The following is a 27,150-nucleotide window of genomic DNA, read 5'->3' on the forward strand; positions in this document are numbered from 1 at the left end:
ATCCACTTCTTACTTTGTCTCTCACTGAATTCTTTCTGCATGAGACATAAAGAACCTGAGCTTTAGTAAGTCCCGAGACCAGATGCGTGATCTCGATTAAAAGATAGTGGGTTCTGACTGGGTTCGAGTCCCAGCCCACGGGTTCAAGTCCCACCTGAGTTCCATGGTTGCACACCCACTAAGCTGGTCCCCCTTGGCCTCCCCCCTTGAAGCGCTGGCCACCACGACACACAGTTTATTTTCTCCACAGCACCACTGCTCTCTGAAGTGGGCTTGTTTATTCATCCGTTTACTTTTATTGTCTGTCACCCCCTCCCAAATCTGTGAGTACAGGAATCTGACTGTCTTGCTTGGCTCTCCCTCCCCGGAGCCTGGAACGGGGCCTGACACCTAGAAGGAGCTCAAGAAACATGTGGAAGCAATGAAGGAATCCAGGGAATCAAAGCTCAGTCACAGCTGTGCGTTGGCTGCCCCTCTCCCAACCCAAGCCCTTTATCAGGGGACCACCTCTGATCAAATTAGAAAATGGTTTCCTTTGGGCCCAAGTGCACTCGGCTGAAATGGGTGAGACTATGGGTGCCTTAAAGGAGTGACCCCAGTTTGTCCATGCTCTAGTTTGCACTCAGGCTGCTTTGTGGAACCACCCAAGCCACAAGGCGACCTGTGTTCTCCCTGGTGGGGCCAGTGCTCAGGAGACCTTGTAGCCAAGAGATACCATTCTCTCAAATATTTACCAGGCCCTGCCCTCGGAACTGGGTGGCAAGAAACCTACACTGAGGGAGAACTCTAATGCACCGACACGGGTGATCCCTGAGGCTGCACCCATGTCACGGGCACAGGTGCGCTGGTTGACTGGTGATGTCTGCAGCGGGAGGGCAGAAGCTCTGGGGCCTGAATGCAGAAGGGCCTCACCTGACGTGATGGCGGCGTCCCTCCTTAAGTTCTCGGCCTTGTGCTTCAGGGAGGTGATATCCAGGGTCTGGCTCAGCACCTGGTTGTAGCCTTGTTGTAGGGCACTGATCTGTGGAAGGAGGCAACACACAGTCAGAGGGGGCCAGCCAGGCCTGCAGGACACGCTGGTACTTCTCCAACGTTGGGCAAAGAGTCGGGCTGATCTTGGATCGGGGTGTTGGGGAAACCAAGGTTTTCAGTTGTCACCAGTGGAAGGGGCAGGAGGGGGCCTGTTCCTTCAGTGACCACCATGTCATCGGTCCTCAAGACACGAACCTTATCTTTGTGGCCACCCAGGGGCTCGGGTGCTGCTGTCTTCCTATGACCTGTGGGTTTTCAGCCATAAATAGACCAGCTGTTGGTTCCAGATCATCCAGCACTGACTGGATGCACAGCAAAGTTCAAGAGCCGGGAGCAGGTTATGAAATGAATTCCCTCTAATGAGAATAGAGGGTAGTTTATACCTCACAGAACACTCCAGAGTTTACAGAGCCCGTTCACACATGCTACACTGATACTCGTCACAGCGTTGCTGAAGGCTGACGTTCCCATTAATGTGCCCATTTTGCAAGGGAGCCAGGTTGAGACTCAGAGAGGCGAGGCCCCCTGCTCGGCATCACGTGGCTGGTCAGACGTGGAGTCTGATTCAAACCCAGTCTTTAGTTGCCTGGTTCCTCCTTCCCAGGTGGCTCTAGGAATGAACGTGAGAAGTTGGAGGCTGTAAAGCATGGCATGGACTCGGGAGCCGGACTGTGGCCTTCAAGTCCTGTCTCTGCCAGTTAACGGGCTTTGTGAACACAAGGAGGACACCATATTCTGTTTCCTTTTGTTCAGTCTGCACGCGGGGTGATGGTAGTCCCAACCTGATAGGATTGTTAGAAGTATTTTAATAAGTAAGCATGTGTACAAGTGCTCAGATCAAGCCTGGCACACGGCACAGGGGGAAGAGCTATTGACGGTCCTCTCCTCTGACTACCCACGGGGTGTTTTTTTTCTTTTGTTTTGGGTTTATTTTGGTTTTTTTTTGCGGTACGCGGGCCTCTCACTGTTGTGGCCTCTCCCATTGTGGAGCACAGGCTCCGGTCGCGCAGGCTCAGCGACCATGGCTCAGGGGCCCAGCCACTCCGCAGCATGTGGTATCTTTCCGGACTGGGGCACGAATCCGTGTCCCCTGCATCGGCAGGTGGACTCTCAACCACTGCGCCACCAGGGAAGCCCTCACGGTGTGTTTTAGCTTCAACTTCCCTCGTCCGTCTCTGGGGAAGGTAGTTGGTAATCTTTATGTGTGCATTTGTAAGCCTTGCCAGGCTCACTTAAACGCCAGTGTGGTTGTTATTAAGAGGAAATACAGGGGCTTCCCTGGTGACGAGGTGGGTGACAGTCCGCCTGCCGATGCAGGGGACGCGGGTTCGTGACCCAGTCCGGGAAGATCCCACATGCCGCGGTGCGGCTGGGTCTGTGGGCCATGGCCGCCGAGCCTGCGCATCCGGAGCCTGTGCTCCGCAATGGGAGAGGCCACAACAGTGAGAGGCATGTGTACCACAAAAAAATAATAATAATAAAAAAATAAAGGAAATACAGGAATCGTGGGTGGGAGCACCACAGGCCAGCTCTATCTATGGCTGCTGTGAGCACCCTCTAAGTCCATGGCTCAGAGCCCCCTCAAGGGCGGGCCCCCCTCCAGGGGTCTAGGTCTACACGTGGGGTGCGGAAGGCTCTCCATCAAATGCAACGTTGGTAAGGGCCCGAAAGTAGCTGCCAGGCCTCAGCCTCCACAGAGCAGGTACCCGAGAGGCCGGGAAAGAGAGCTGGGCCCAGAACCCCCTCCCTCTCGGTCTGATGTGGCCAGACTGCTTGTTCTGAGTGGCCCGGACATTCCCACCTCAAGGTGCACTGTGGGCCTTTGCCCTGTGATTTTTCAGATGTCAGGCCTCAGTACTCCCACAGGGACACGTTTATTGGGGCATAAATGTCAAGCAATCCGTAGACAGGACAAGAGCTAGCTTGTTTTTTTTTTTTTTTTTTTTCGCTGTACGCGGGCTTCTCACTGTTGTGGCCTCTCCCGTTGTGGAGCACAGGCTCCGGATGCGCAGGCTCAGTGGCCATGGCCCACGGGCCCAGCCACTCTGCGGCATGTGGGATCTTCCCGAACCGGGGCACAAACCTGTGTCCCCTGCATCGGCAGGCGGACTGTCAACCACTGCACCACCAGGGAAGCCCCACTAGCTTGTTTTGATAGATCAAAACGGAAGTGACAAGGAGAAGGATGCAATTTCTTTTCTTTTTTTAAAAATAAATTTTATTTATTTATTTATTTATTTTTGGCTGTGTTGGGTCTTTGTTGCGGTGCATAGGCTTATTGTGGCGCCTTCTCTTGTTGCAGAGCCTGGGCTCTAAGCACACGGGCTTCAGTAGTTGTGGCACGAGGGCTCAGTAGCTGTGGCGCACAGGCTTACATGCTCCACGGCATGTGGGATCTTCCCAGACCAGGGCTCGATCCCGTGTCCCCTGCACTGGCAGGCGGATTCCTAACCACTGTCCCACCAGGGAAGTCCTGGGTGCAATTTCTTTGTTCTCCTAAGGTAAGGTTGCCAGATTTAGGGGAGGAAAAAAGGATGTTCACTTAAAATAGGATTTCAGATAACGAATAATATTTTAGTGCAAATGTGTCCCATGCAATATTTGGGACACACGCTAAAACGAAATTCTAAAATTCAAATTTAACTGGGTGTCCTTACTTTATCTGGCAACCCCACCCGAAGAGAGTTCCTAAACTTCAGTCATTCATATACCACTTTCACCATTTTTCCCATGTCTCTTGGCTAGCCCCACTATAATTTCTTAGCATTTTTCGTAGAAGCAGCTCCCTTTTTAAACTTAAAAACGTGCATTAAATTAAAAATAACTGTTATAAGAGTAAATAGAGACTCAGTGTCTTAAATAAAAATAATCCCTCCAAAAAAAGAAATACAGGAATTTCCCTGTTTACCATCAGACCAGGTTGCGGGCATCACGCTAAAAAAAAAAAAAAAAGATTGGGGGGAGGTGTTGGGCATGCCCAGGTAATGGAGTTCGGGCGTGCTGATATGGCCACCAGATGGCGCTCACAGCCTTTGGTCTTGGTTTGTGTCCTTGGAAATCTTGTCATTATTATTCTGGTAGAATTAACAGAACCGTCAAGGTCTCACAAGTTTTCTGACTCGTTTCATGCACCATCATGGTTCAGAGTCTAGGACATTTGGGGCACTTACACTTACTTTTTCCCTGGGGCACCTGAGACATTATTGGGGGGGGTCTATGCTAGAAGTTGCGGGGACACAGGCCACTCTGACCCCCACTCTCCCCAAGGCTATACTTTTGCATGTTTGTGCTTTGGAAACTTTGAGTGAAAAAATTCTTTCACATCTTACTTTTCTCTGTTGGGGGGAAATACAACTTTTCCATAAAAGGTCCTTGGAACACTGAAAGTGTTTGTAAGCTCTTCTCAGCTTAATGCTTTTATTTGCATGATACCAGAGATAGAACACACAGAGACAAACTTCCAGAAGGGAAAACATACGTTCCCCTCTAAGACTCCAGTGGTTTTGACAGATTGAAAATATTTCAATCTGAGTGTCAGAGTTTTAGGATTTCGGATTGCTGGAAAACTCCAAAGAGTCTTCAAACCTCTTTGATACTTTTACTATCAAAGTAAATATCCATATTGTTTGTAATGGCATAAATTCCAAGATGTTTAATGTCTGTTAAGCTGTGTAATAAAATGGGCACTGAATCATAAGAAAGTTAAGAGTGCTAGGAGGAGTGATTGTTTCAGGATGATAATTTGGCTTCTAATTAGCACAGGCGTATAAGAGCACATGGAGGTAAGAATTTTCTAGTGATATTGTAGCGGATCGAAGATCTCTGAGAGCAAATCATTATGCACACACCTTCGGGGACCAGGGAAAACACATAAAGTAATCAGAACCATAAATCAACCTGCCATGTGGCTTATACTTCTGGTGGAATGCTCTGCAGGCAGTAGAATAGTTAAGAAACTAAAATGTCAGTGGATGAAACTCGATTTGAGTTCAAACCGATGGAGCCTCTGGTTCATATATGCCTTGCTATAAAATATTCTTCTTCAGTTATAAGTGAAGCTCCAGTGGTAGGGGAGGCAAGAGCATGATGCATCAGTGTAATTATTTCTACATAATTTCTTTGTAAAAAAACATTTTTCCCCCAGATATCGGCAGCCACTTTAAATAAAACTCAAATTGGGACCGGCTGATATTCAAAGATATGTGGAAATTATATAATATTCTATGTCAAATATATTTCAATTATTTAAAAAAAGGTATGTGGGGAATTCCCTGGCAGTCCAGTGGTTAGGACTCTGTGCTTCCACTGCTGGAGGCCTGGGTTTGATCCCTGGTCAGGGAACTAAGATCCTGCAAGCCGCATGGAATGGCCAAAAATAAAAAAGGTATGTGGGAATAATTCAGCCTCATCCATGTACCTGAAAAAGACATGTCATTTTCTCAGGAAAGCTCTGAAATGGGAGAATAACTGAAAGGAATATTTCAGCAAAATTGTGTTCAGTTCAAGAAAAAGATGCTCATTAATGTGTCAGCTACCTGTCAAGGTAGCTGTTTGCACTAATAATTCCTACAGGACCTGTTACTTTCATTGTTTTTTCAAAACCAGGTTTGAAGGAGAGTCATTAGTTCATTTAAATATTAGAGCATGTATTTGTTGACTTGTTTTTTCTGTCTCCCTCACTAGAGCATAACAGGGGGAAGGATCATGTCTGTCTTGTTCTCTGCTGAATTCTCAGAGCCTGGAAGAGGGCATGGCACGGGATAGGCCCCCCAAAATATTTCTTTGGATTAATGGACGGATGGATGGATGGATGAATAAAGAACAAACAAACAGACACGGTCCTAACAGAGTTCTAGAAGGTTACTGGGCCCAACCTTTGCCTTCATGGAGCTTACAGTTTCCTGCTAGAATCTCCTAGGTTCACCATACACAATCTGTGTCCTTTCTACAGCACCATTTCTAGGATTGAAACTGTGTACCTAGAATCGGTTACAGAGGGAAAGACAGTAAACAGAGAACAAGAGAACAAGGGCCCCCAAGCACTGACTACGTTTTTTTTTTTCTCTCTCTTTTTTTTTTTTTTTTTTTTTTTCCGTACGCGGGCCTCTCACTGTTGTGGCCTCTCCCGTTGCGGAGCACAGGCTCCGGACGCGCAGGCTCAGCGGCCATGGCTCACGGGCCCAGCCGCTCCGCAGCATATGGGATCCTCCCAGACCGGGGCACGAACCCGCATCCCCTGCATCGGCAGGCGGACTCTCAACCACTGCGCCACCAGGGAGGCCCTCTCTCTCTTTTTTAAAAATGTTTATTTATTTATTTATATTTTTCTTATTAGTCACCCATTTTATACACATCAGTGTATACATGTAAATCCCAATCTCTCAATTCATCATACCACCACCCCCACCCCCTGCCGCTTTCCCCCCTTGGTGTCCATACGTTTGTTCTCTACATGTGTCTCCATTTCTGCTCTGCAAACTGGTTCATCTTTACCATTTTTCTAGGTTCCACATATATGCGTTAATATAGGATATTTGTTCTTCTCTTTCTGACTTACTTCACTCTGTATGGCAGTCTCTAGATGCATCCACGTCTCTACAAATGACCCAATTTTGTTCCTTTTTATGGCTGAGTAATATTCCATTGTATATATGTACCACTTCCTCTTTAACCATTCGTCCGTCGATGGGCATTTAGGTTGCTTCCATGATCTGGCTGTTGTAAATAGTACTGCAATGAACATTGGGGTGCATGTGGCTTTTTGAATTATGGTTTTCTCTGGGTATATGCCCAGTAGTGGGATTGCTGGGTCCTATGGTAATTCTATTTTTAGTTTTGTAAGGAACCTCCATACTGTTCTCCATAGTGGCTGTATCAATTTACATTCCCACCAACAGTGCAAGACGGTCCCCTTTTCTCCACACCGTCTCCAGCATTTGTTGTTTGTAGATTTTCTGATGATGCCCATTCTAACTGGTGTGAGGTGATACCTCATTGCAGTTTTGATTTGCATTTCTCTAATAATTAATGATGTTGAGCAGCTTTTCATGTGCTTCTTGGCCAGCGGTATATCTTCTTTGGAGAAACGTCTATTTAGGTCTTCTGCCCATTTTTGGATTGGGTTGTTTGTTTTTTTAATATTGAGCTGCATGAGCTCTTTATATATTTTGGATATTAATCATTTGTCAGTTGCTTCCTTTGCAAATATTTTCCCCCAGTCTGAGGGTTGTCTTTTCATCCTGTTTATGGTTTCCTTTGCTGTGCAAAAGCTTTGAAGTTTCATTAGGTCCCATTTGTTTATTTTTGTATTTATTTCCATTACTCTAGGAAGTGGATCAAAAAATATCTTGCTGTGATTTATGTCAAAGAGTGTTCTTCCTATGTTTTCCTCTAAGAATTTTAGAGTGTCTGGTCTTACATTTAGGTCTCTAATCCGTTTTGAGTTTATTTTTGTGAATGGCGTTAGGGAGTGTTCTAATTTCATTCTTTTACATGTAGCTGTCCAGTTTTCCCATCACCACTTATTGAAGAGACTGTCTTTTCTCCACTGTATATCCTTGACTCCTTTGTCATAGATTAGTTGACCATAGGTGTGTGGGTTTATCTCTGGGCTTTCTATTCTGTTCCATTGACCTATATTTCTGTTTTTGTGCCAGTACCATATTGTCTTGATTAGTGTGGCTTTGTAGTATAGGCTGAAGTTAGGGAGTCTGATTCCTCCAGCTCCGTTTTTTTCCCTCAAGACTGCTTTGGCTATTCGGGGTCTTTTGTGTCTCCACACAAATTTTAAGCTTTTCTGTTCTAGTTCTCTAAAAAATGCCATTGGTAATTTGATAGGGATTGCATTGAATCTGTAGATTGCTTTGGGTAGTAGAGTCATTTTCACAATATTGATGCTTCCAATCCAAGAACATGGTATATCTCTCCATCTGTTGCTAGCATCTTTAATTGCTTTCATCAGTGTCTTACAGTTTTCTGCATACAGGTCTTTGTCTCCCTAGGTAGGTTTATTCCTAGGTATTGTATTTTTTGGTTGCAGTGGTACCTGAGAGTGTTTCCTTAATTTCTCTTTCAGATTTTTCATCATTAGTGTATAGGAATGCAAGAGATTTCTGTGCATTCATTTTGTGTCCTGAAACTTGACCAAGTTCATTGATTAGCTCTAGCAGATTTCTGGTGGCATCTTTAGGATTCTCTCTGTAGAGTATCCTGTCATCTGCAAACAGTGACAGTTTTACTTCTTCTTTTTCAATTTGGATACCTTTTATTGCTTTTTCTTCACTGATTGCTGTGGCTAGGACTTCCAAAACTATGTTGAAGAATAGTAGTGAGAGTGGACATCCTTGTCTTGTTCCTGATCTTAGAGGAAATGCTTTCAGTTTTTCACCATTGAGAATGATGTTTGCTGTGGCTTTGTCATATATGGCCTTTACTATGGTGAAGTAGGTTCCCTCTATGCCCACTTTCTGGAGAGTTTTTATCATAAATCAGAGTTGAATTTTGTCAAAAGCTTTTTCTGCATCCATTGAGATGATCATATGGTTTTTCTTTTTCAATTTGTTAATATGGTGTATCACATTGATTGATTTGCATATATTGAAGAATCCTTGCCTCTTTGGGATAAATCCCACTTGATCATGGTGTATGATCCTTTTAATGTGTTGTTGGATTCTGTTTGCTAGTATTTTGTTGAGGATTTTTGCATCTATATTCATCAGTGATATTGGTCTGTAATTTTCTTTTTTTGTAGTATCTTTGTCTGGTTTTGGTATCAGGGTGATGGTGGCCTCAGAGAATGAGTTTGGGAGTGTTCCTTCCTCTGCAATTTTTTGGAAGAGTTTGAGAAAGATGGGTGTTAGCTCGTCTCTAAATGTTTGATAGAATTCACCTGTGAAGCCTTCTGGTCCTGGACTTCTGTTTGTTGGAAGATTTTTAATCACAGTTTCAATTTCATTACTTGTGATTGGTCTGTTCATATTTTCTATTTCTTCCTGGTTCAGACTTGAAAGGTTATAACTTTCTAAGAATTTGTTCATGTCTTCCAGGTTGTCCATTTTATTGGCATAGAGTTGCTTGTAGTTGTCTCTTAGGATGCTTTGTATTTCTGCGGTGTCTGTTGTAACTTCTTTTTCCTTTCTAATTTTATTGATTTGAGTCCTCTCCCTCTTTTTCTTGATGAGTCTGGATAATGGTTTATCAATTTTGTTTAACTTCTCAAAGAACCATCTTTTAGTTTTATTGATCTTTGCTATTGTTTTCTTTGTTTCTATTTCATTTATTTCTGCTCTGATCTTTATGATTTCTTTCCTTCTGCTCACTTTGGGTTTTGTTTGTTCTTCTTTCTCTAGTTTCTTTAGGTGTAACGTTAGATTGTTTATTTGAGATTTTTCTTGTTTCTTGAGGTAGGCTTGTATAGCTATGAACTTCCCTCTTAGAACTATGGGATGCTTTTGCTGCATCCCATAGGTTTTGGATCGTCGTGTTTTCATTGTCATTTGTCTCAAGGTATTTTTTGATTTCCTCTTTGATTTCTTCAGTGATCTCTTGGTTATTTAGTAACGTACTGTTTAGCCTCTATGTGTTTGTGGTTTTTACAGGTTTTTCCCTGTAATTCATTTCTAATCTCATAGCGTTGTGGTCAGAAAAGATGCTTGATATGATTTTAATTTTCTTAAATTTCCTGAGGCTTGATTTGTGACCCAAAACATGATCTATCCTGGAAAATGTTCCGTGTGCACCTGAGAAGAAAGTGTAATCTGCTGTTTTAGGATGGAATGTCCTACAAATATCAATTAAATCTATCTGGTCTACTGTGTCATTTAAAGCTTGTGTTTCCTTATTAATTTTCTCTTTGGATGATCTGTCCATTGGTGTAAGTGAGGTGTTCAAGTCCCCCACTATTATTGTGTTACTGTTGATTTCCTCTTTTAGAGCTGTTAGCGATTGCCTTTTGTATTGAGGTGTTCCTATGTTGGGTGCATATATATTTATAATTGTTATAGCTTCCTCTTGGATTGATCCCTTGATCATTACGTAGTGTCCTTCCTTGTCTCTTGTAACATTCTTTATTTTAAAGTGTATTTTACCTGATATGAGTATTGCTACTCCAGCTTTCCTTTCATTTCCATTTGCATGGAATATCTTTTTCCATCCCCTCACTTTCAGTCTGTATGTGTCCCTAGGTCTGAAGTGGGTCGCCTGGAGACAGCATATAGATGGGTCTTGTTTTTGTATCCTTTCAGCAACCCTGTGTCTTTTGGTTGGAGCATTTGATCCATTCACGTTTAAGGTAATTATCGATATGTATGTTTCTATGACCATTTTCTTAATTGTTTTGGGTTTGCTTTTGTAGTCCTTTTCTTCTCTTGTGTTTCCCACTTACAGAAGTTCCTTTAACATTTGTTGTAGAGCTGGTTTGGTGGTGCTGAATTCTCTTAGGTTTTGCTTGTCTGTAAAGCTTTTGATTTCTCCATCGAATCTCAATGAGATCCTTGCTGGGTAGAGTAATCTTGGTTGTAGGTTCTTCCCTTTCATCACTTTAAGTATATCATGCCACTCCCTTCTGGTTGGTAGAGTTTCTGCTGAGAAATCAGCTGTTAACCTTCTGGGAGTTCCCTTGTATGTTATTTGTCATTTTTCCCTTGCTGCTGTCAATAATTTTTCTTTAATTTTTGCCAAGTTGATTACTATGTGTCTCGGTGTGTTTCTCCTTGGGTTTCTCCTGTATGGGACTCTCTGTGCTTCCTGGACTTGGGTGGCTATTTCCTTTCCGATGTTAGGGAAGTTTTTGACTATAATCTCTTCAATATCTTCTCGGGTCCTTTCTCTCTCTCTTCTCCTTCTGGGACCCGTATAATGTGAACGTTGTTGTGTTTAATGTTGGCCCAGAGGTCTCTTAAGCTGTCTTCATTTCTTTTCATTCTTTTTTCTTTATTCTGTTCCGCAGCAGTGAATTCCACCATTCTGTCTTCCAGGTCACTTATCCGTTCTTTTGCCTCAGTTATTCTATTGATTCCTTCTAGTGTGGTTTTTTTTTTTTCAGTTATTGTATTGTTCATCTCTGTTTGTTTGTTCTTGAATTCTTCTAGATCTTTGTTAAACGTTTCTTGCATCTTCTGGATCTTTGCCTCCATTCTTTTTCTGAGGTCCAGGATCATCTTCACTATCATTATTCTGAATTCTTTTTCTGGAAGATTGCCTCTCTCCATTTCATTTAGTTGTTTTCTGGGGTTTTACCTTGTTCCTTCATCTGTTACATAGCCCTCTGCCTTTTCATCTTTTCTGTCTTTCTGTGAATATTGTTTTTGTTCCACAAGCTGCAGGATTCTAGTTCTTCTTGTTGCTGCTGTCTGCCCTCTGGTGGATGAGGCTATCTAAGAGGCTTGTGGAAGTTTCCTGATAGGAGGGACTGGTGGTGGGTAGAGCTGGCTGTGGCATTGGTAGGCAGAGCTCAGTAAAACTTTAATCTGCTTGTCTGCTGATGGGTGGGTCTGGGTTCCCTCCCTGTTAGTTGTTTGGCCTGAAGTGACCCAACACTGGAGCCTACCCAGGCTCTTTGGTGGAGCTAATGGCAGACTCTGGGAGGGCTCATGCCAAGGAATACTTCCCAAAACTTCTGCTGCCAGTGTCCTTGTCCCTTGGTGAGCCACAGCTGCCCCCCACCTCTGCAGGAGACCCTCCAAAACTAGCAGGTAGGTCTGGTTCAGTCTCCTATGGGGGTCACTGCTCCTTCCCCTGGGTCCCAATGCACACACTACTTTGTGTGTGCCCTCCAAGAGTGGAATCTCTCTTTCCCCCAGTCCTGCCAAAGTCCTGCAATCAAATCCCACTAGCCTTCAAAGTCTGAGTCTCTAGGAATTCCTCCTCCCATTGCTGGACCCCAAGGTTGGGAAGCCCGACGTGGGGCTCAGAACCTTCACTCCAGTGGGTGGACTTCTGTGGTATAAGTGTTCTCCAGTTTGTGAGTCACCCACCCAGCAGGGATGGGATTTGATTTTATTGGGATTGCGCCCCTCCTACTGTCTCAGTGCGCCTTCTCCTTTGTCTTTGCATGTGGGGTATCTTTTTTGGTGAGTTCCAGTGTCTTCCTGTCGATGATTGTTCAGCAGTTAGTTGTGATTCCAGTGTTCTCGAAAGAGGGAGTGACAGCATGTCCTTCTACTCCGTCATGTTGAACCAAATCTGACTACGGTTTTAAGCAGAATTATGCACTGAGGCCAAAATTCATCAATGACCAATTGCTTTTTTATCAACTTTGTTGAGATATAATTTATGTACAAGATCAGTGGCCAATTTTAAAGTAGTTCTTTAAAACTTAAAAAAAATTTTTTTTTTCTTTTGGATTTAGTTTCAGGAGGAAGGAAGTTGACTGGTAAATCCAGACATTCTGGGTGGAGATTTTTTGGTGAAATTCCCTATAAATGAACCAGCAGCTGCCTTCAGGGTTTGATAAAGGCCTCAGTGTTTGGAACACTGTGGGGTTCCTTCTCCCCATCTCCAGCTCTTTCTGGCTGGGTCCGGGTGGGTGTGAGAGGTGGTCACTGAAGCGACAGGAGTTGGGTGGAAATACAAAGTGGGTGTGAAAGCATGAGGTGTACAAGGTGGCAGAGCTGAGCCCAAATCACATCACTGTCTCTCACTTGCTGTGCAAGCTGTATCAAGCTCCTGGGCATCTCTGAGCATGCCTCAGTCTCCTCATCTGTAGAATGGCATGTGTCAGAAGACTGAGGTTTAAATAGCTAATGAGGGGACTTCCCTCATGGTGCAGTGGTTAAGAATCCCCCTGCCAATGCAGGGGACAGGAGTTCGAGCCCTGGTCCAGGAAGATCCCACATGCTGTGGAGAAACTATGCCCGTGGGCCACAACTACTGAGCCTACACTCTAGAGTCCGTGAGCCACAGCTACTGAAGCCCTCATGCTGCAACTACTGAAGCCCACGTGCCTAGAGCCCATGGTCTGCAGCAAGAGAAGCCACTGCAATGAGAAGCCCATGCACCACAGTGAAGAGTAGACCCTGCTCACTGCAACTAGAGAAAGCCCGTGCACAGCAACGAAGACCCAATGCAGCCATAAATAAATAAATAAAATAAATAAAATAAAATAAATAAATAAATAAATAAATAAGCTAATGCACCCAAAGCACCTGCACCGGGGCCTGAACATGGTAGGCACTTAATCAAATCTAATATTGTTCTTACAAGGCTAGAGACTTGCCAACCCTGCACTCCCTGGAACTGTACTCCTCACCATGCTGTGCTCACTGCCCATTTCTAACTACCCGGGTGGCTCCCCCCAGGCTCTACCTGAGAGCTGTCACCCTGTGTTGTGACCCCAAGGCCCCGACCCACTTGTCTCTGAGCCCTACCTGGTTTTTCAAGCTCTGGATCTCTCTCTGTTGGGCATCGTCCTCTTCATGCAGAACCTGAAACTTGGGCGGGATCACCCTCTCCTTCTGCCTGGAGGTGGCTGTTTCCAACAGCTTCTGCCTCAGGTTGGCCACTTGGTTCTGCAGGCTTGCTATCACGGTGTCTTTGTATTTAGATTCAAGTTCAAAATCGGAGAGACGGCTGACTTCTTTTCCCAGCAGCAGAATTATTTCATCCTGGGTGGAGGCCAGATGGGAAATTTACTAGGTGTGGGTCTGGGTGTAAGGCTGAGCCCATTTAAAGAAAGACAGGAAAAATATGGTATCATTCTTTGGGAAGGTGAGGGCAGGCAGGGAGGGAAAAAGCAGACTTTCAAGGCTATCTCTGTCACTTGGAAAATCTCATAGAGACAAGAATTGGGTTAAAATGAGGTAATTGTATATAGACTCCTGTAATGGATGTCTATACCTCACAGGTACGGAAACTTTTCTCTCCCCGAGAATTAGACTTTCATATTAAGAACAACCATCCCACTTGGGAACTTTTGTTGCTAGAAAGTTTACTTAGAGTGTTTTCATTTATAATATTCAGCCTAGCACACTGGGGACCTAGGAAAGGTAGTTAGGAAAACAACATTCTGTTTGACCACATTCTGCCTATAATGAGGGTTATTTGTTTTAACTTAAAACATTCTGAACTATTTGTTTTCCCTTTCCTCTCTTCTAATATTTCCTGCCTCTTTTGGCTATTCATGTATGAATTTTTTCCAGGTAACTCAATCTGGAAAGTAAATGAGACATGAATACTGATTTATTTGCATGGGCTCATGTAAACTTTTGGCTGGAAAAACAAAATTGCTGGTAGACTGTACCCACAGGTATAATTAACCCTGTCCTCCATCTCTCCAGTGATAAAGATCTGCAGCCAAAGAATTGGTTAGGTTTTCCAAAAAAGGAAAAAAAATTCCCCCAAACTTCTCACCAGACGTTATCAATAAAATGTCAGAAAAACTGAAGAAGAAGAAGAAGAAGAAAAAATTCCCCAGAGGCCTTTTCCAAAGCAGTCACGGGAGGAGGTAAACGGGTAATTTCTGGGCCAGCTCATTCCCAGGACAGCCGTCCAGTCAGCCTCACGACCTGCTAGCTCCGTGACCTGGGGAAGGACAGGGTCTTGCTCATGAGAAAGCCTGTCTGACATTGCCAGCTGCTGCCAGGGGCCTTCCTTTGGATCCTTGTGAAAGTTGGTGGCAAAACTTTAAGAGAGAGCATCAGACATATTCCCTACTCCTGGGCAGTTTCCCCTGTTTCACCCTGTTATGATCAGCCAGGTGCTTATTCATTTCTCATGCAACAAACATTCATCGGGCAGCAACTAAGTGCCAGGCCCCGTGCCAGTGCTGGAATATAAGAAGTTTGCAGAGGGCAGTGGACAGCTGTGGGTTCTGCTTTCCTGCTGAGGGTCCCCTTGCCCTTCTTGGAAGGAGCGTTCCTCCTTCCATTTGGTCTGGGTAGGACTGTCAGTCATGTGCCCTGCTCCTTCCTGTCCCACCTCCCCATGTGCATGTGGCCCAAGCTGGTCAATCAGAGATTTCACACATCGATTACAGAGGGAGAGGATCTTGCCTTCTTTTGGATCATGTAGGCTTGTTTGCCTGAGTTTGTCTTTTCTAACACACAAAGCCAGCCTTATGAAAAAGCCAGACACTGAGGGAAACAGAGGGGAGAAGTTGGTAGTGGGGAGGTGTTCTGATGACATTATTCAAGCTCCTGGATCTAGCCATACCTGAAGCTAGTGGCCCTTTAAATTTTCCAATAAGATGAGCTAATCAATGCTCCCCCTCGAGCTAATTTGTTTATTGTCACTTGAAGGAGTCCTGGCAAGTCAGGGTATAAACGACTTATAAAGATAAAGAATTATTTCTATTATAAATAGGAAAAATGATAAATGGCTTATAAACATTTTCTATAAATAGAAAAAATTATAGTGGTTGCACTATATTTCCAAGTTAAAATTGAGGCGGGTTGAAAAATGGCTACAAATACTTTGCAGTTTTGCCATCCAGTCTATTTCCCCACCCGCTAGTCTGGGCTGGCCCCGTGACTAGCTTTAACCAACGGAATGGAGTGGAAGTGATGCTGCATGATCTCCAGGCAAGTTCTTACAGGCTGTGCAGCTTCTGCTCTGGCCCCCTGGGAACGCCGAGACCACCGTGCTGTGATGAAAAACCACATGCACAAAGGGGCGCACCAGCCCAGGCGTCCTGGATGAGGCCCTAGATGTGGGAAGGAGGCCAATGGGGACCGACCACCAGCCTGGCCAAGCCAGCGGCTTACTGAGGCCACATGAGTGAGGCCAGGGCACACAAGCAAAGGAACCTTCCAGGTCAACCCATAGATTCTGGGGAATAATGAATTGCTGTTGGAAGCCGCTAAGTTTTGGGATGGCTTGTTACACAGCGATAAATACAGAATCTGAGTGTGGCTTCTCGCCTTTCTGCAACATTTTTCAGAGTCTGGTCCCAGGATGCCGGGTTGGAACCCCCTGCCTCCTGAAGGTTTGGATTTCCGTGTCTGACAAGAACCCCAGGTAGGTCTGCTCCTCACAAACTCTGAGAATTGCTGCAGGAGCAGGCCCTGGCCCTGAAGGAAAGCGAGATATTATAGACTGCTTCTTTTAGAGTAACTTTCAGGTCGTGTCTAAGTGGGGAGAAATTGACCTGGGCCCTTCCCAGGATGGCTTGAATCCACCTGTTCTGCTCGCATCCCTGCTTTAAACCTCTCCGGTTCTTTAACGAGTCTCTTGGCCCAGGCCTCCCTGACTTCAGTGCTCACTTCCTCCTGCTAGGAATGTGTTTTTGCATCACTGTTCCATCACTGAAGGTTGACCAAGTGATTACTGTGTGGGAGTTAGAAGTACCCGCTGAGAAGCTAACCAGACCTTGCTTTGAATCCTAACACTGCTCCTTGCATTGGGCAGCCTTGAACACATTACTGAACCTCTCTGAGCTTCAGTTTCCTCATCTGCAAAGTGAGGCTGATAAAATCTAGTTTGAAGATGGTGAAGATTAACGAGCTAATAAATGTCAAGTGCACAGGACATGGCCCAGCACACAGTAGGTGCTCAGTACCTTGTAGTTGTAGATGTTATTTGGGATAAAATGAGCAGTGGCCAAACCTGGCTGAATGTCTTGGGAGGAAGAGGTGGTTTCTTGGAAGTAGGAAAAAGGGACGGTCCTTGAGACACAGAGAACAAGAGGCAGTGGCAATCTCTCCATGGTCCCTCTTGCTGCTGTAGCTCTGTGCTTCCCCGAGACCCCTCACCTTATCGTACTGGGCCAGGTCCTGATCCACAAAAATTTCTCTGTAGGGCTCTGCCCCAGGAATTTCCTTGGCCACTGATTGTTCCGACAGTTCCGCGGCGTTGGTCCACACTAACACACAAGATCAACAGAGAATGCAGAGTAGACTGTGAGTTTCCCCAAAGTCTTAAAGAATATTTTCAGATTAACCTTCACATTCATGAGACTTATGCACTGAAAGCATTACAGTAGGACTGGAAAGGGTAAGAGCGGCCTCATTTCTCTTCCCCAGCATTAACTGCACTGATGCACTGTGGTGTATCTCTTTCCAGACTTTTTTCTATGCTGCATAAGAGCTGATGACCTTGGGCAAGTCATTTGCTCTCTCTAAGCCTTCGTTAATTTAGGATCACTGATAGTCTCTGCTATAAAGGGCTATCTGGAGATTAAATAAAATAATGATATAGAGCAGGGGTTGGCAAACTATGGCCCTGCGGCCAAATCTGGCCTTCTGCCTATTTTTGTAAATAAAGTTTTATTGCAACACAGCCACAGTGATTGATTTACATATTATTTATGGCTGCTTCCCAGCTACAAAGGCAGAGCTGAGTAGTTGCAGCACAGACCATGTGACCCACAAATCCTAAAGTATTTACTATCTGGCTCTTTACAGGAAAAGTTTGCTGACCCCTCATGTAGAGCATTTAGCACTAAACATTAGCTATATTTTTTTTATTGCAATCATATCTTTTCAAAAAACAAAAATGCATTTACATGATAGAGATTCTTATCCAGCTTACTTTTCAGCTAACAATATCAAAAACATTTTCCCATGTCAGTATTTGAGGCTGTACTGGGTTCTATTCAAGGGTAGCATTGTGGTCCATTGTCCAAGTGTGCCAAACGTGTTTAACTAGGATCCACTTGATAGACATTTAAGCTTTCCTAATTGTTTTCTTATTTACCCCAATATTACAAGGCCTGCTTATATGACTTTTGGGGAGTATGGCATTGTGTTTGGGGGTCCCACTCTGTATCAAATCAGACATCTCGCAATTCACTCACATCAACACTGAATACATTTTTTTTTTATTGGTGTAGAAATGTTTGTAAAGATTTCTATAATTCTACTTGTGAGACCACTTGGGCCCAAGCAGCGTATTTTAAATTTCCAAGTGACTATGGTTTCTGGACAGTCACTGCACATTCTTATCTTCTTGTGAAGTGAGAAACTGAACAATTTGTTTTCAGTGGTGATGAAACTTTAATGAGTATTAACATTAATGATGAATGAAGCACGCACTGTCATGTTTGTGGACATTCATCATTTATTCATTTTGCTTCTGCATTTTTTATTTATGCATTTTAGAGTCAAAGATTCCTGCCCCCCAGCCAGGTCTCAAACCTGTTTGTGGACCCCAGAACCTCTAGTGGACATAGCTGATGGCCTGTGGTGCCCAGAGAATGCACAGCCTTGCGTGTTGAATGAGCAGCCCTGGCCACAGTGTTTCCTGGGGCACGAGGAACAGAAGGGCCTGGAACTTCAGCAGCTGCCCATTTTCTCTCCCTCCACCTCCCCAGCTAGGTCCATGATTAGAAAACTTTTATTTGAAGCTCACTGCCCCCATCTGACTCTCTTGGATCCTGAGCAGCTAAGTCCTAACTGACTATAGCAGCAGTGCCTGATAGAGAAATAAAGGGAGCTACAGAATGCAATTTTCAATTTTCTTGTAGTCACGTTAAAAAGGTAAAAAGAAGAGAGGAATTTTTAATGATCAATTTTATTTAACCCAACATATTTAAAAAAACATCATTTCAACACGTGATCGACAAAAAATATGGAGATATTTTATATTCTTTTTCTTCGAGGCATGAAGCCTTTGAAATCTGGGGTTTATTTTACACTGTGCATCTCAATTTGGAAACTGAGTTTTCAGGAGGAAGATTTCATCTGTTTTCAGATTCCTCAAGAAATCGGCTCCCACTGGAGGAAGGTACTGCCTGGCCTGTGTCCCCAGGGAGGGCCTCGGGGTCTGACCCTAACTGGGCCCCTGTCAGGTCTCAGCTTAGAGCTCTGGTGCCTGATGCCATCTCTAGGGGTGACTCTGGCTGCCTCTGCGACCCTGTCGTGGCTGTCTTGAGCGACACTTCCCTGCAAGATGATGGTCGGAGGGGGGACTTCATCAAACTTACAGAACAGGCTGATCGATGGGGTCCCTTTACTGGGGAAGGTGTGTTTACTCAAAGTCTTTGTGGGGCTAGAATTTGCTCTGAGACTCGCTTTCCTTACACCCAGGCAGGGAGGTGCTGGAGCAGTTACCCTTCACCCACCCCAAACTTCTTTACTGGCTACTCTTATTTATCAGAAAGAACCTAAGGGCCATGTATGAAGAAACTGGCTTAACTCTAGCTGCTGGATCCTTCGGAGGTCCCAGTGGGGAGAAGCCCCAGGGAGGGTCGGGAGGGCTGGGGCGGTGGGACGGCGCATATGGGCACGCAGGCACTTTAAGAATTTTCATGCATGAGCTGTTGGCCAAATGGCAGGGGAGTTACTTTAATATTTTAACAACCCCCAGCTGTCCTGGTGCGCTCCAATAATCACCAGTCTGCAGCAGGGTCAGTATGTGTGCACCTTAACTGTGTCTTTCAGAGATTGTAAGTTGTAAATAAAAGTTAAATAACAATCATGGATAGGTAATAACTAAATTTTTAAATTTAAAATTTTAATCTTAAAATTTAAAATTATTAAAATTTAAATTTTAAATATTATAATTTTAAATAATTTAATATTTACTGAATATTAGCTATGCAACAGGCGCTGTGCTCAGCACTTACAGGCAGGATACGATTTCGTCTTCATAACAACCCAGTGAGATAGGCATTATTATTCCCATCTCCATTTTATACGTGAGAGATATGAGGCACAGAGATGTCAAGTCACCTGCTCAAGGACACACAGCTGGTAAGCGGTAGAGTCAAGGGATGAACCTAAGTTTGTTGGATTCAGAGCCTATGCTTTTAACTACTATGCAGTCAATGTATTGAAGCGGGAAGATGTTTATGACATATTATTGAATTTTAAAAATCAGGTAGGGAATTCCTTGGCAGTTCAGTGGTTAGGATTCTGTGCTTCCACTGCAGGGGGCACAGGTTCCATCCCTGGCTGGGGAACAAAGATCCTGCAAGCTGAGCGGCACGGCCAAAAAAAGAAAAAAAAAGAAGGTTACCTATGTTAGGTTCATATGATCCCATTATTGGAATATATATATATATATATATATGAATCAAGATGCTATTTTAATAAGTCACTCCACATATTTTCTTTTCTCAGTAATTCTTCCCCACCTCCCATGAGCTCTTGCCATTAAGATTTGGCCTTGGAGCTGACGTTTTATTGCCTTGTGGTACAGGAAGGATGAGTATTAACTAGAACAGGGTGAGTTTTCCCCCAGGCAAAATGACGTTTTCATTTTTGACAATGTCTGGAGACATTTTTGAGAACCACAGTTGGGGGGGGGGTGGTGTTGCTACTGGTATCTCTGGTGGGTAGGAGTCAGGGATGCTGCTAAACACTCTACAGTGGACAGGACAGATCCTTCAACAAGGAGTTATGCGACCCACCTGTCACTGTGCCAAGATTGAGAAACCCTGACCTGATCTGCAGTAAATAAATCCTTGGCTTTGGGTTTTCAAATAGAATTTTTCAAGTCTAAAGCAAGGTGACAGTCTAACAGTAAACCAATTTAATTGGAAGAGCCCAGCTTTGCTAAGAGAGGAAAGAGCTTTCTCGGAACCCTTAAAAAGAGGTGTTTTCTGTCAAGAGACAGCATGGAGGACTGGAGCACAGAATTTTCTCTGAAGCGTGGAGTAGAGAGGCCCAGACAGAAAGGAACTCCCCATGACACGGGAAGATGAAAGTCCTTTTCTGAGGATGGCGAGAGTGTCAGGGGAACGAGGGCAAACGTTTGGAAACATGAGACCTGGCTGAGAGGCTGAGGAGATAAGAGCCCAGGTAGATGTGAGGGACTCTAAGCCATACGACTCATCCTTCATTTCTCCAGGGGGAATCCAAGTCCTTCAGAGAAGCCCCAAGTTCAGCATGGCACTGGAGAAACCGGTGATTACAGTGGAAAAATTTAAATGGCGGAGTGAAAAAAAGAAAAGAAACAGCCCATGTGCCATGTGTCCAAAGGACACATTAAAAAAAAAACCCAAAAACCCTGTATATATGTTCATAAGACAGAACATGATGCATACAACAAAATGAATGAATCTCAGAAATACTATGCTGAGTGAAAAAAGCCTTCCACAAAGGAACATGTACTACATGGTTCTGTGTACTTGAGATTCTAGAACAGGAATATCTAATCCATGGCGGGAAAAGAATTCAGAAGAGTGGGTGCCTCTGGGGCCTGGGGCTGGGAATTGACTGGGGAGGGACATGAGGGAACTTTCTGGGGTGATGGTAATGTTCTATATCTTGATAGGAATTTGGGTTACATAGTTGTGCACGACTGGCAAAACTCAGTGAGCACATTCAAGATCTACACCTTTCAGGGTGTGGTAGCCAGTCTCCAAGATGGCCCCACTGATTCTTGTCTCCTGGTATTCAGACCCTTGCATCATCCTCTCCAATACTGGATGGACTTTATATTAGTTAGCTGGGGCTGCCATAACAAAACACCACAGGAGGTCTTAACAAAAGAAATTCATTTTCTCACAGTTCTGGAGGCTGGAAGTCCAAGATCAAGGTGTGGGCAGGGTTAGGCCTCTCTCCTTGGCTTGCAGACGGCCACCTTCCTGCTGTGTCCTCACATGCCCTTTTCTCTGTGCACGTGCATCCCTGGCGTCTCTCTCTCTCTTCTTACAAGGACACCAGCCCTTGGATTAGGGCCCACCCAATCATCTCATTTGAACTTACTCATCTATTTCAATACACTATCTCCAAATATGGTCACATTCTGTGATATTCGGATTGAGGCCTCAGCATATGAATTTTGGGGGAATGCAATTCAGTCCGTAACAAAGCTTCTCTATGTAACCAAGGATATTGCAGAAATGACACCGTTTGATTCCTGAGGTTAGATCCTAAAAGACATTGCAGCTTCTGCCTCACTCTCTAGGACCACTTGTCTGGAGGAGCTGGCAGCTTGAGGATGCTCAAGCAATGTATGGAGAGGTGCACTTAGTGAAGAACTGAGGCCTCTTACCAAAAGCCATGTGAGTGAACCATCCTAGAGGTGGGTCCTCCAGCCCCAGACAAGCCCCCAGAGGACCACAGCCCAGCCATCACCATTACTGCCACCTCATGGACAAGCCTGAGCAAGAATCCCCCAGCTAAGCCATTCCCAACTTCCTGACGCAGAGAAACTAGGAGATAATAAATGTTTACTGTTGTTTTAGGCCATTACATCCTGCAGTAATTTGTTATGCAACAATAAGTAGCAAATACAGGTTTGGGCACCAGGAGTGGTGGAAAATTTAACAAAAACCCTACAAGGTGGAGTGGTTTGGGATGGAACAGTGGCCAGAAGCTGGAGGACTTTGGCCAAGAGTCTTTGAGAAAGCCTGAAGAGTCTTAGTAGAAGCCCGATGGCCTTTGAGGAGGCAGTGAGGGAAGGGTTCCAGGAAAGTGAGGAAAATGTTACTGGGGTTAAGGGATCCTTGTTAGGTGGTGGCAGAAGGTTTCCTAACACGTTGCCTGTGGTCATGAGGAAGGTAGAAAATGTTTGTGATGAGGCTGAGTGGTCAAGCTAAAGAGAGTCCCAGACAGAGTCTTGGAAGGTGCTGCCTGGTTACTTCTTGCTACTTATAGTGAAATGTGAGGGGGAGAGACAGTTAAAGGAAGGGCTGTTAAATCAGGGCAATGTTCTGGGCTTGAAAATTCCCTGCCTCTCCAGGTGGCAAATGAAATGTAAGAAACAGGTTCTGGGCAAAGATCAAATCAAGGGCACTCTCAAGAAAACACAGTCCAGAGAAGAAGCTGAGGGTGTGGTTGTAAAATCCTTTGTTAAGAATACAGATCCAGGGCAGTGTCCAAGAGAACCCTTCGGTCAAAGAACTGGGCTTCTAAGAAGCTGCTGTCCTTTGTCAGTCTTTGCAGAAGCCCATGGTGGAAGGGCTTGTGACAAAAAAGTCTGTGGGCGTGGTTTTTGCCTGATAGGATGAACCCCAATAAGAAGCACTGCCAACTCAGACTGACAGAGACCCACAAAAGTAAAAGAAGCGTCTGGACCCCCAAGCTTCTACAGGCAGGAAGCAGGCTATAAAACTATGCAGCCACATCCATGGGACACCTTTCTTAGGAAAGGGAGGACGACTCAGAAGGCGGAACTCACGGACCAGGGGCAGAGACAAGAGCCCTGGAAAGTCATTTCTGGGCAAGAGTTGGACTGAAGCCCAGTCAAGGAACTGCCGATATTTTCCCAGCTGGACTTCAGAACTGCTTTGGGCCAGGGACTCCTGTGTGTTTCCTGTTTTTCTTCTTTTGGAACAAGAGGAGTGTATGTAGCAGTGATGCTATGTCTGTCCCACCAATATGTGCTGGGTGTGTGAGGGACAGACCCTTTGTTCAGAGGTCTTCAGATTTCTGGAAGTAGTACTTGATGAGCTGAACGTAACGTACTACACCCATGAGCCCCATCTGTACCTGGACTTGATTTAGACGAGATTCTGGAATTTGAGCCGATGCTGTTACTGGGGTGAGATTTTGGGGGGCCTCGGGAGAGAGGAGGAGGAGTGTGAATCATTGAGGACCCGAGGGCAGGCTGTGGTAGCCAGCCTCCAAGATGACTGCTGATAATCCCCGCCTCCTGGTCTTCAGGCCTGTCTGTAGTCTTCTCCCACACTGGAGGGTGACGCCCTGTGTAACCAGCAGGATATTGCAGCAATGACAGAGCATGACTTCTGAAGCTTAGTCACAAGAGATGTTGCCATTTCCATCTTGTCCTCCAGGATCACTTGCTCAGGAGGAGCAGCTGCCGTGTCATGAGAACGCTCGAGCCACTCTCTGGGGAGGCCCATGTGGTGAGGAACCGGGGCCTGCTGCTGACACCCATGTGAGCAGCCGTGTTCGAAGTGGATCCTCTGGCCCAGGTCAAGCCTTCAGATGACTGCAGCCTTACGAGGGACCCTGAGCCACAGCCGTCCTGCTAAGCTGCTGCCAAATTCCTGACCCCACAGAAACCGTATAGATGATAACACATGTTTGATTTTGCTTTAGGCTACTACGTTTGGGGAGAATTCGTTATGCAATCATGATAACTAATACACATTCTGTGTTCATTTTACATGAAGGAGACAAAAAATGTTGAGTTCTAGTTAATGGTATATGTGCTAAAACATTTAGGGGGAGGACTACAGATGTGTGCTATTTATTTTGAAATGCATCCAAAAAATAAGATGGATTAATGCAGGACAAGAAGGATGGGTAGACAGAAATGTAATAAAGAGTACAGCAAAGTGTTAGCGGTAGAATTAGGAGGAGAGCTGTCTCTGTAAAATTCTTTTTGCTTTGCTGTATGTTTGAACGTTTTCACATTAAAATGCTGGGGTGGGGGCTTCCCTGGTGGCGCAGTGGTTGAGAGTCTGCCTGCCAATGCAGGGGACACGGGTTCGAACCCTAGTCTGGGAAGATCCCACATGCCACGGAGCAGCTGGACCCGTGAGCCACGACTACAGATCCTGCGCGTCTGGAACTTGTGCTCCGCAACAAGAGAGGCCGCGATGGTTAGAGGCCCGCGCACCGCGATGAAGAGTGGCCCCTGCTCGCCGCAGCTGGAGAAAGCCCTCGCAACAGAAGTGAAGACCCAACACAGCCATAAATAAAGAAATAAATAAAATTAAATTAAAAAAAATGCTGGGGGGAAATGGCTGAGTAATTTCTTAACTTGGGTGGTTGGTACATGAGCGTTCCTTAGATGATGATGATGATGATGTAAACTGCAGAGATACCTTTCATTTGCTCCTTAGTCTGTTTATTTCAGAATAATAACTATTATTTGAATGGCTGAGGGAAGTGACTAGGTGAGTGGTCCTGAGTGAGACCAGGGAAGGGTGTGGAGGCATCGAGAGACCTGGGGACTCAGAGGGGTCTGGGGCTGGGACACAGAAAACAGAGAATGGGACCTTCACACCAGTGGCCACAGAAGAAACCTGGGAATCATGCCAGGGACTAAGTCGACCCAGCTACTCTGCCAGTAAGGCTGGCAAGGCCAAGAGGATGGTGACAGACAGGAAGTCTCCTCCCCAAGTGCCATGAGGCCTTCTGGGGGGGAGGGGGGGAGAAGGAAACCCTGATGGCTGTGTGTCCCCAAAGTGACCAGGCTGTGAGTGACAGTCACTGAGATAACCAGCCTTAAATTTGACTGAAAAGCGTTATTTTAGATTAGATTGAATACATAACCTCCGGAGAAGTAATTTTCTCAATAAGCCTCAGTCTCCTCTTACCTGTAAAATGGTAATAAAATATTTAAAAACCTCCTAAGGCAAGAGGGATTTCAGTTACCAATATGTCTATACATCTGAGTTGAAGTATATAAATTTAGATTCTGATACACATTCATATATATTCATATATATGTAAAAACACACACACACACACACACACACACACACTCACCACAGAGGTACTGACGTGTGCAGATGGGCAGAGCACAATCTTGGAGGAGTTTGTACCAAAAAGTCAACAGGGAGAATTCTGGTGATAAGGGTGACAGCTTATCTTTTACTGTTTTCTAACTTTCTGCTTTCCCCAATTTTTTCACATTTGATTATGTTCTACTTCAGAACCAGAGAACATAAGCAAAAGCCAGAGAAAGACAAATATCATACCATATTGCTTATATGTGGAATCTAAAAAAAGGTACAAATGAACTTATCTACAAAACAGAGATAGAGTTACAGATGTAGAAAATAAACTTACCGTTACCGGGAATAAGAGGGGGGAGGGATAAATTGGAAGAGAGGGATTGACATACACAATACTATAAATAAAGGAGATAACTAAGGATGACCTACTGGATAGCACAGGGAACTCTCCTCAATACTCTGTAATGGTCTATATGGGAAAAGAATCTAAAAAAGAGTGGATACATGTATATGTTGAACAGATTCGGTGTGCTGCATACTTGAAACTAACACAACACTGTAAATCAACTGCACCTCAATAAAAATTTTTAAAAAAAAAGGGAAAGCAGAAACTGAGACCCATCCTCCTAGCAAAAGCCCCTCCCCTAATCCACCAAGGAAGCACCCATGAGTACCTTGCCTGATGATGGGAACGCTGTGAGCGGTTCTGTCCACCTCGAAGGAGAACATCTTCTCGCTGGCACTCACGGGCCGCCTGTGGGAGGCTGGTGGGACCATGGGGGGCTCGGGGGACCCCTGCGACCAGCTCCTCTGCACTGGCGCTGGCCAGATGCCCGGGTAGAAGGGGGTCTGTGGTGGTGAGCGTGACTGGTTCAGTTGCTGGGTGGCCCAAGGTGGCTGTGGCCTTGGCCAAGGTGCTGGGCCCCTCACCCATGGGAAGGAGACCTGCAGGGGCAGACAAGAGGGTCAGGGGAGGTTACGAGCAGCTGGGGTGGTCTTCACCTTTCTGTCCCGGCGACATAATTGCTGCCCTAGATTTCGGCGTATAAGTCACTTCTCCCAAGAATCCCTCCCACACTCTCCCCAAATTTGGGATGGCGGTCCCCACCATGGGTCACCTTGCACACTATCACACCACCATTTATTGGGTGCAGCCTTCGTGCCAGGCACCCAGTCAAGAGATTCACATGCATTACCTCATTTAATACCCCTGATGCTCTGTGATGAGCCCGAGGCTGAGCAAGACCTAGTGACTTTCCCAGAACCACAGATTTGGCAGTGAGCGTCTGAGCTGGTACAACGCCACCTCTGAGCTCTGAGAGGCTGACAGCTTTTTGTCTACCTTGCTCAGCACCGTATCCTCAGCTCCTAGAATAAACCCTTGGCACATACACAGTAGGTCCTTAAATACTGGTTGAAAGAATGAATGAACACATCTCCGAGATTCAAGCCCAGCTCTCCAGGACACACACATCCACACTGTGTGTGTCACTGGCACTCCCATTCCACCTGTTCCCCGAGGCCGAGAGCTCTGGGGTGGCAGGCACCCCAACTGGCTCGAAACCCAGCTGGCTCATTAGCCTGTGATCCTCAACATCTGCCACATCTGATTCTTGCCAGACGCTCCATAAATATCTATCGAGGGAACCTTTTTTCATCTGACCCGGCGGAAGATGTCTGTAGCTACTTTCATTAGAGAGCACATCAAAATCCATCTATACCAGGAGAAGCAAATGCTGAGAGGTGCTGACACCTGGCTTTGTCTTGGTTAATGCTGTTGTGGCCATTCCTCCCCGAGCCTAGTGGTTAAACCGTGACATCGTGAATGCTACCATTTATTGTAATTACTCACCGATTTCTCGCGA

The 27,150-nt window shown here is 45.2% G+C and overlaps 1 protein-coding gene across 1 annotated transcript in view; it reads right to left on the bottom strand.

Moving 5' to 3' along the window:
* LOC309808805 (forkhead-associated domain-containing protein 1-like) overlaps positions 1 to 27,150 on the bottom strand; it is a gene marked incomplete at its 5' end in the record, with an annotated part of 205,828 nt that overhangs the window by 136,807 nt on the left and 41,871 nt on the right. The window contains 4 exons of the mRNA XM_082629380.1: positions 913 to 1,021; positions 13,398 to 13,634; positions 16,719 to 16,828; positions 25,960 to 26,230. Coding sequence (XP_082485506.1) covers positions 913 to 1,021; positions 13,398 to 13,634; positions 16,719 to 16,828; positions 25,960 to 26,230 — 727 coding nt within the window. The remainder of the gene's footprint in view (positions 1 to 912; positions 1,022 to 13,397; positions 13,635 to 16,718; positions 16,829 to 25,959; positions 26,231 to 27,150) is intronic.

Source organism: Mesoplodon mirus (assembly GCF_964341445.2).
Source record: "Mesoplodon mirus genome assembly, chromosome: 7".
Lineage (NCBI taxonomy): Eukaryota > Metazoa > Chordata > Mammalia > Artiodactyla > Ziphiidae > Mesoplodon > Mesoplodon mirus.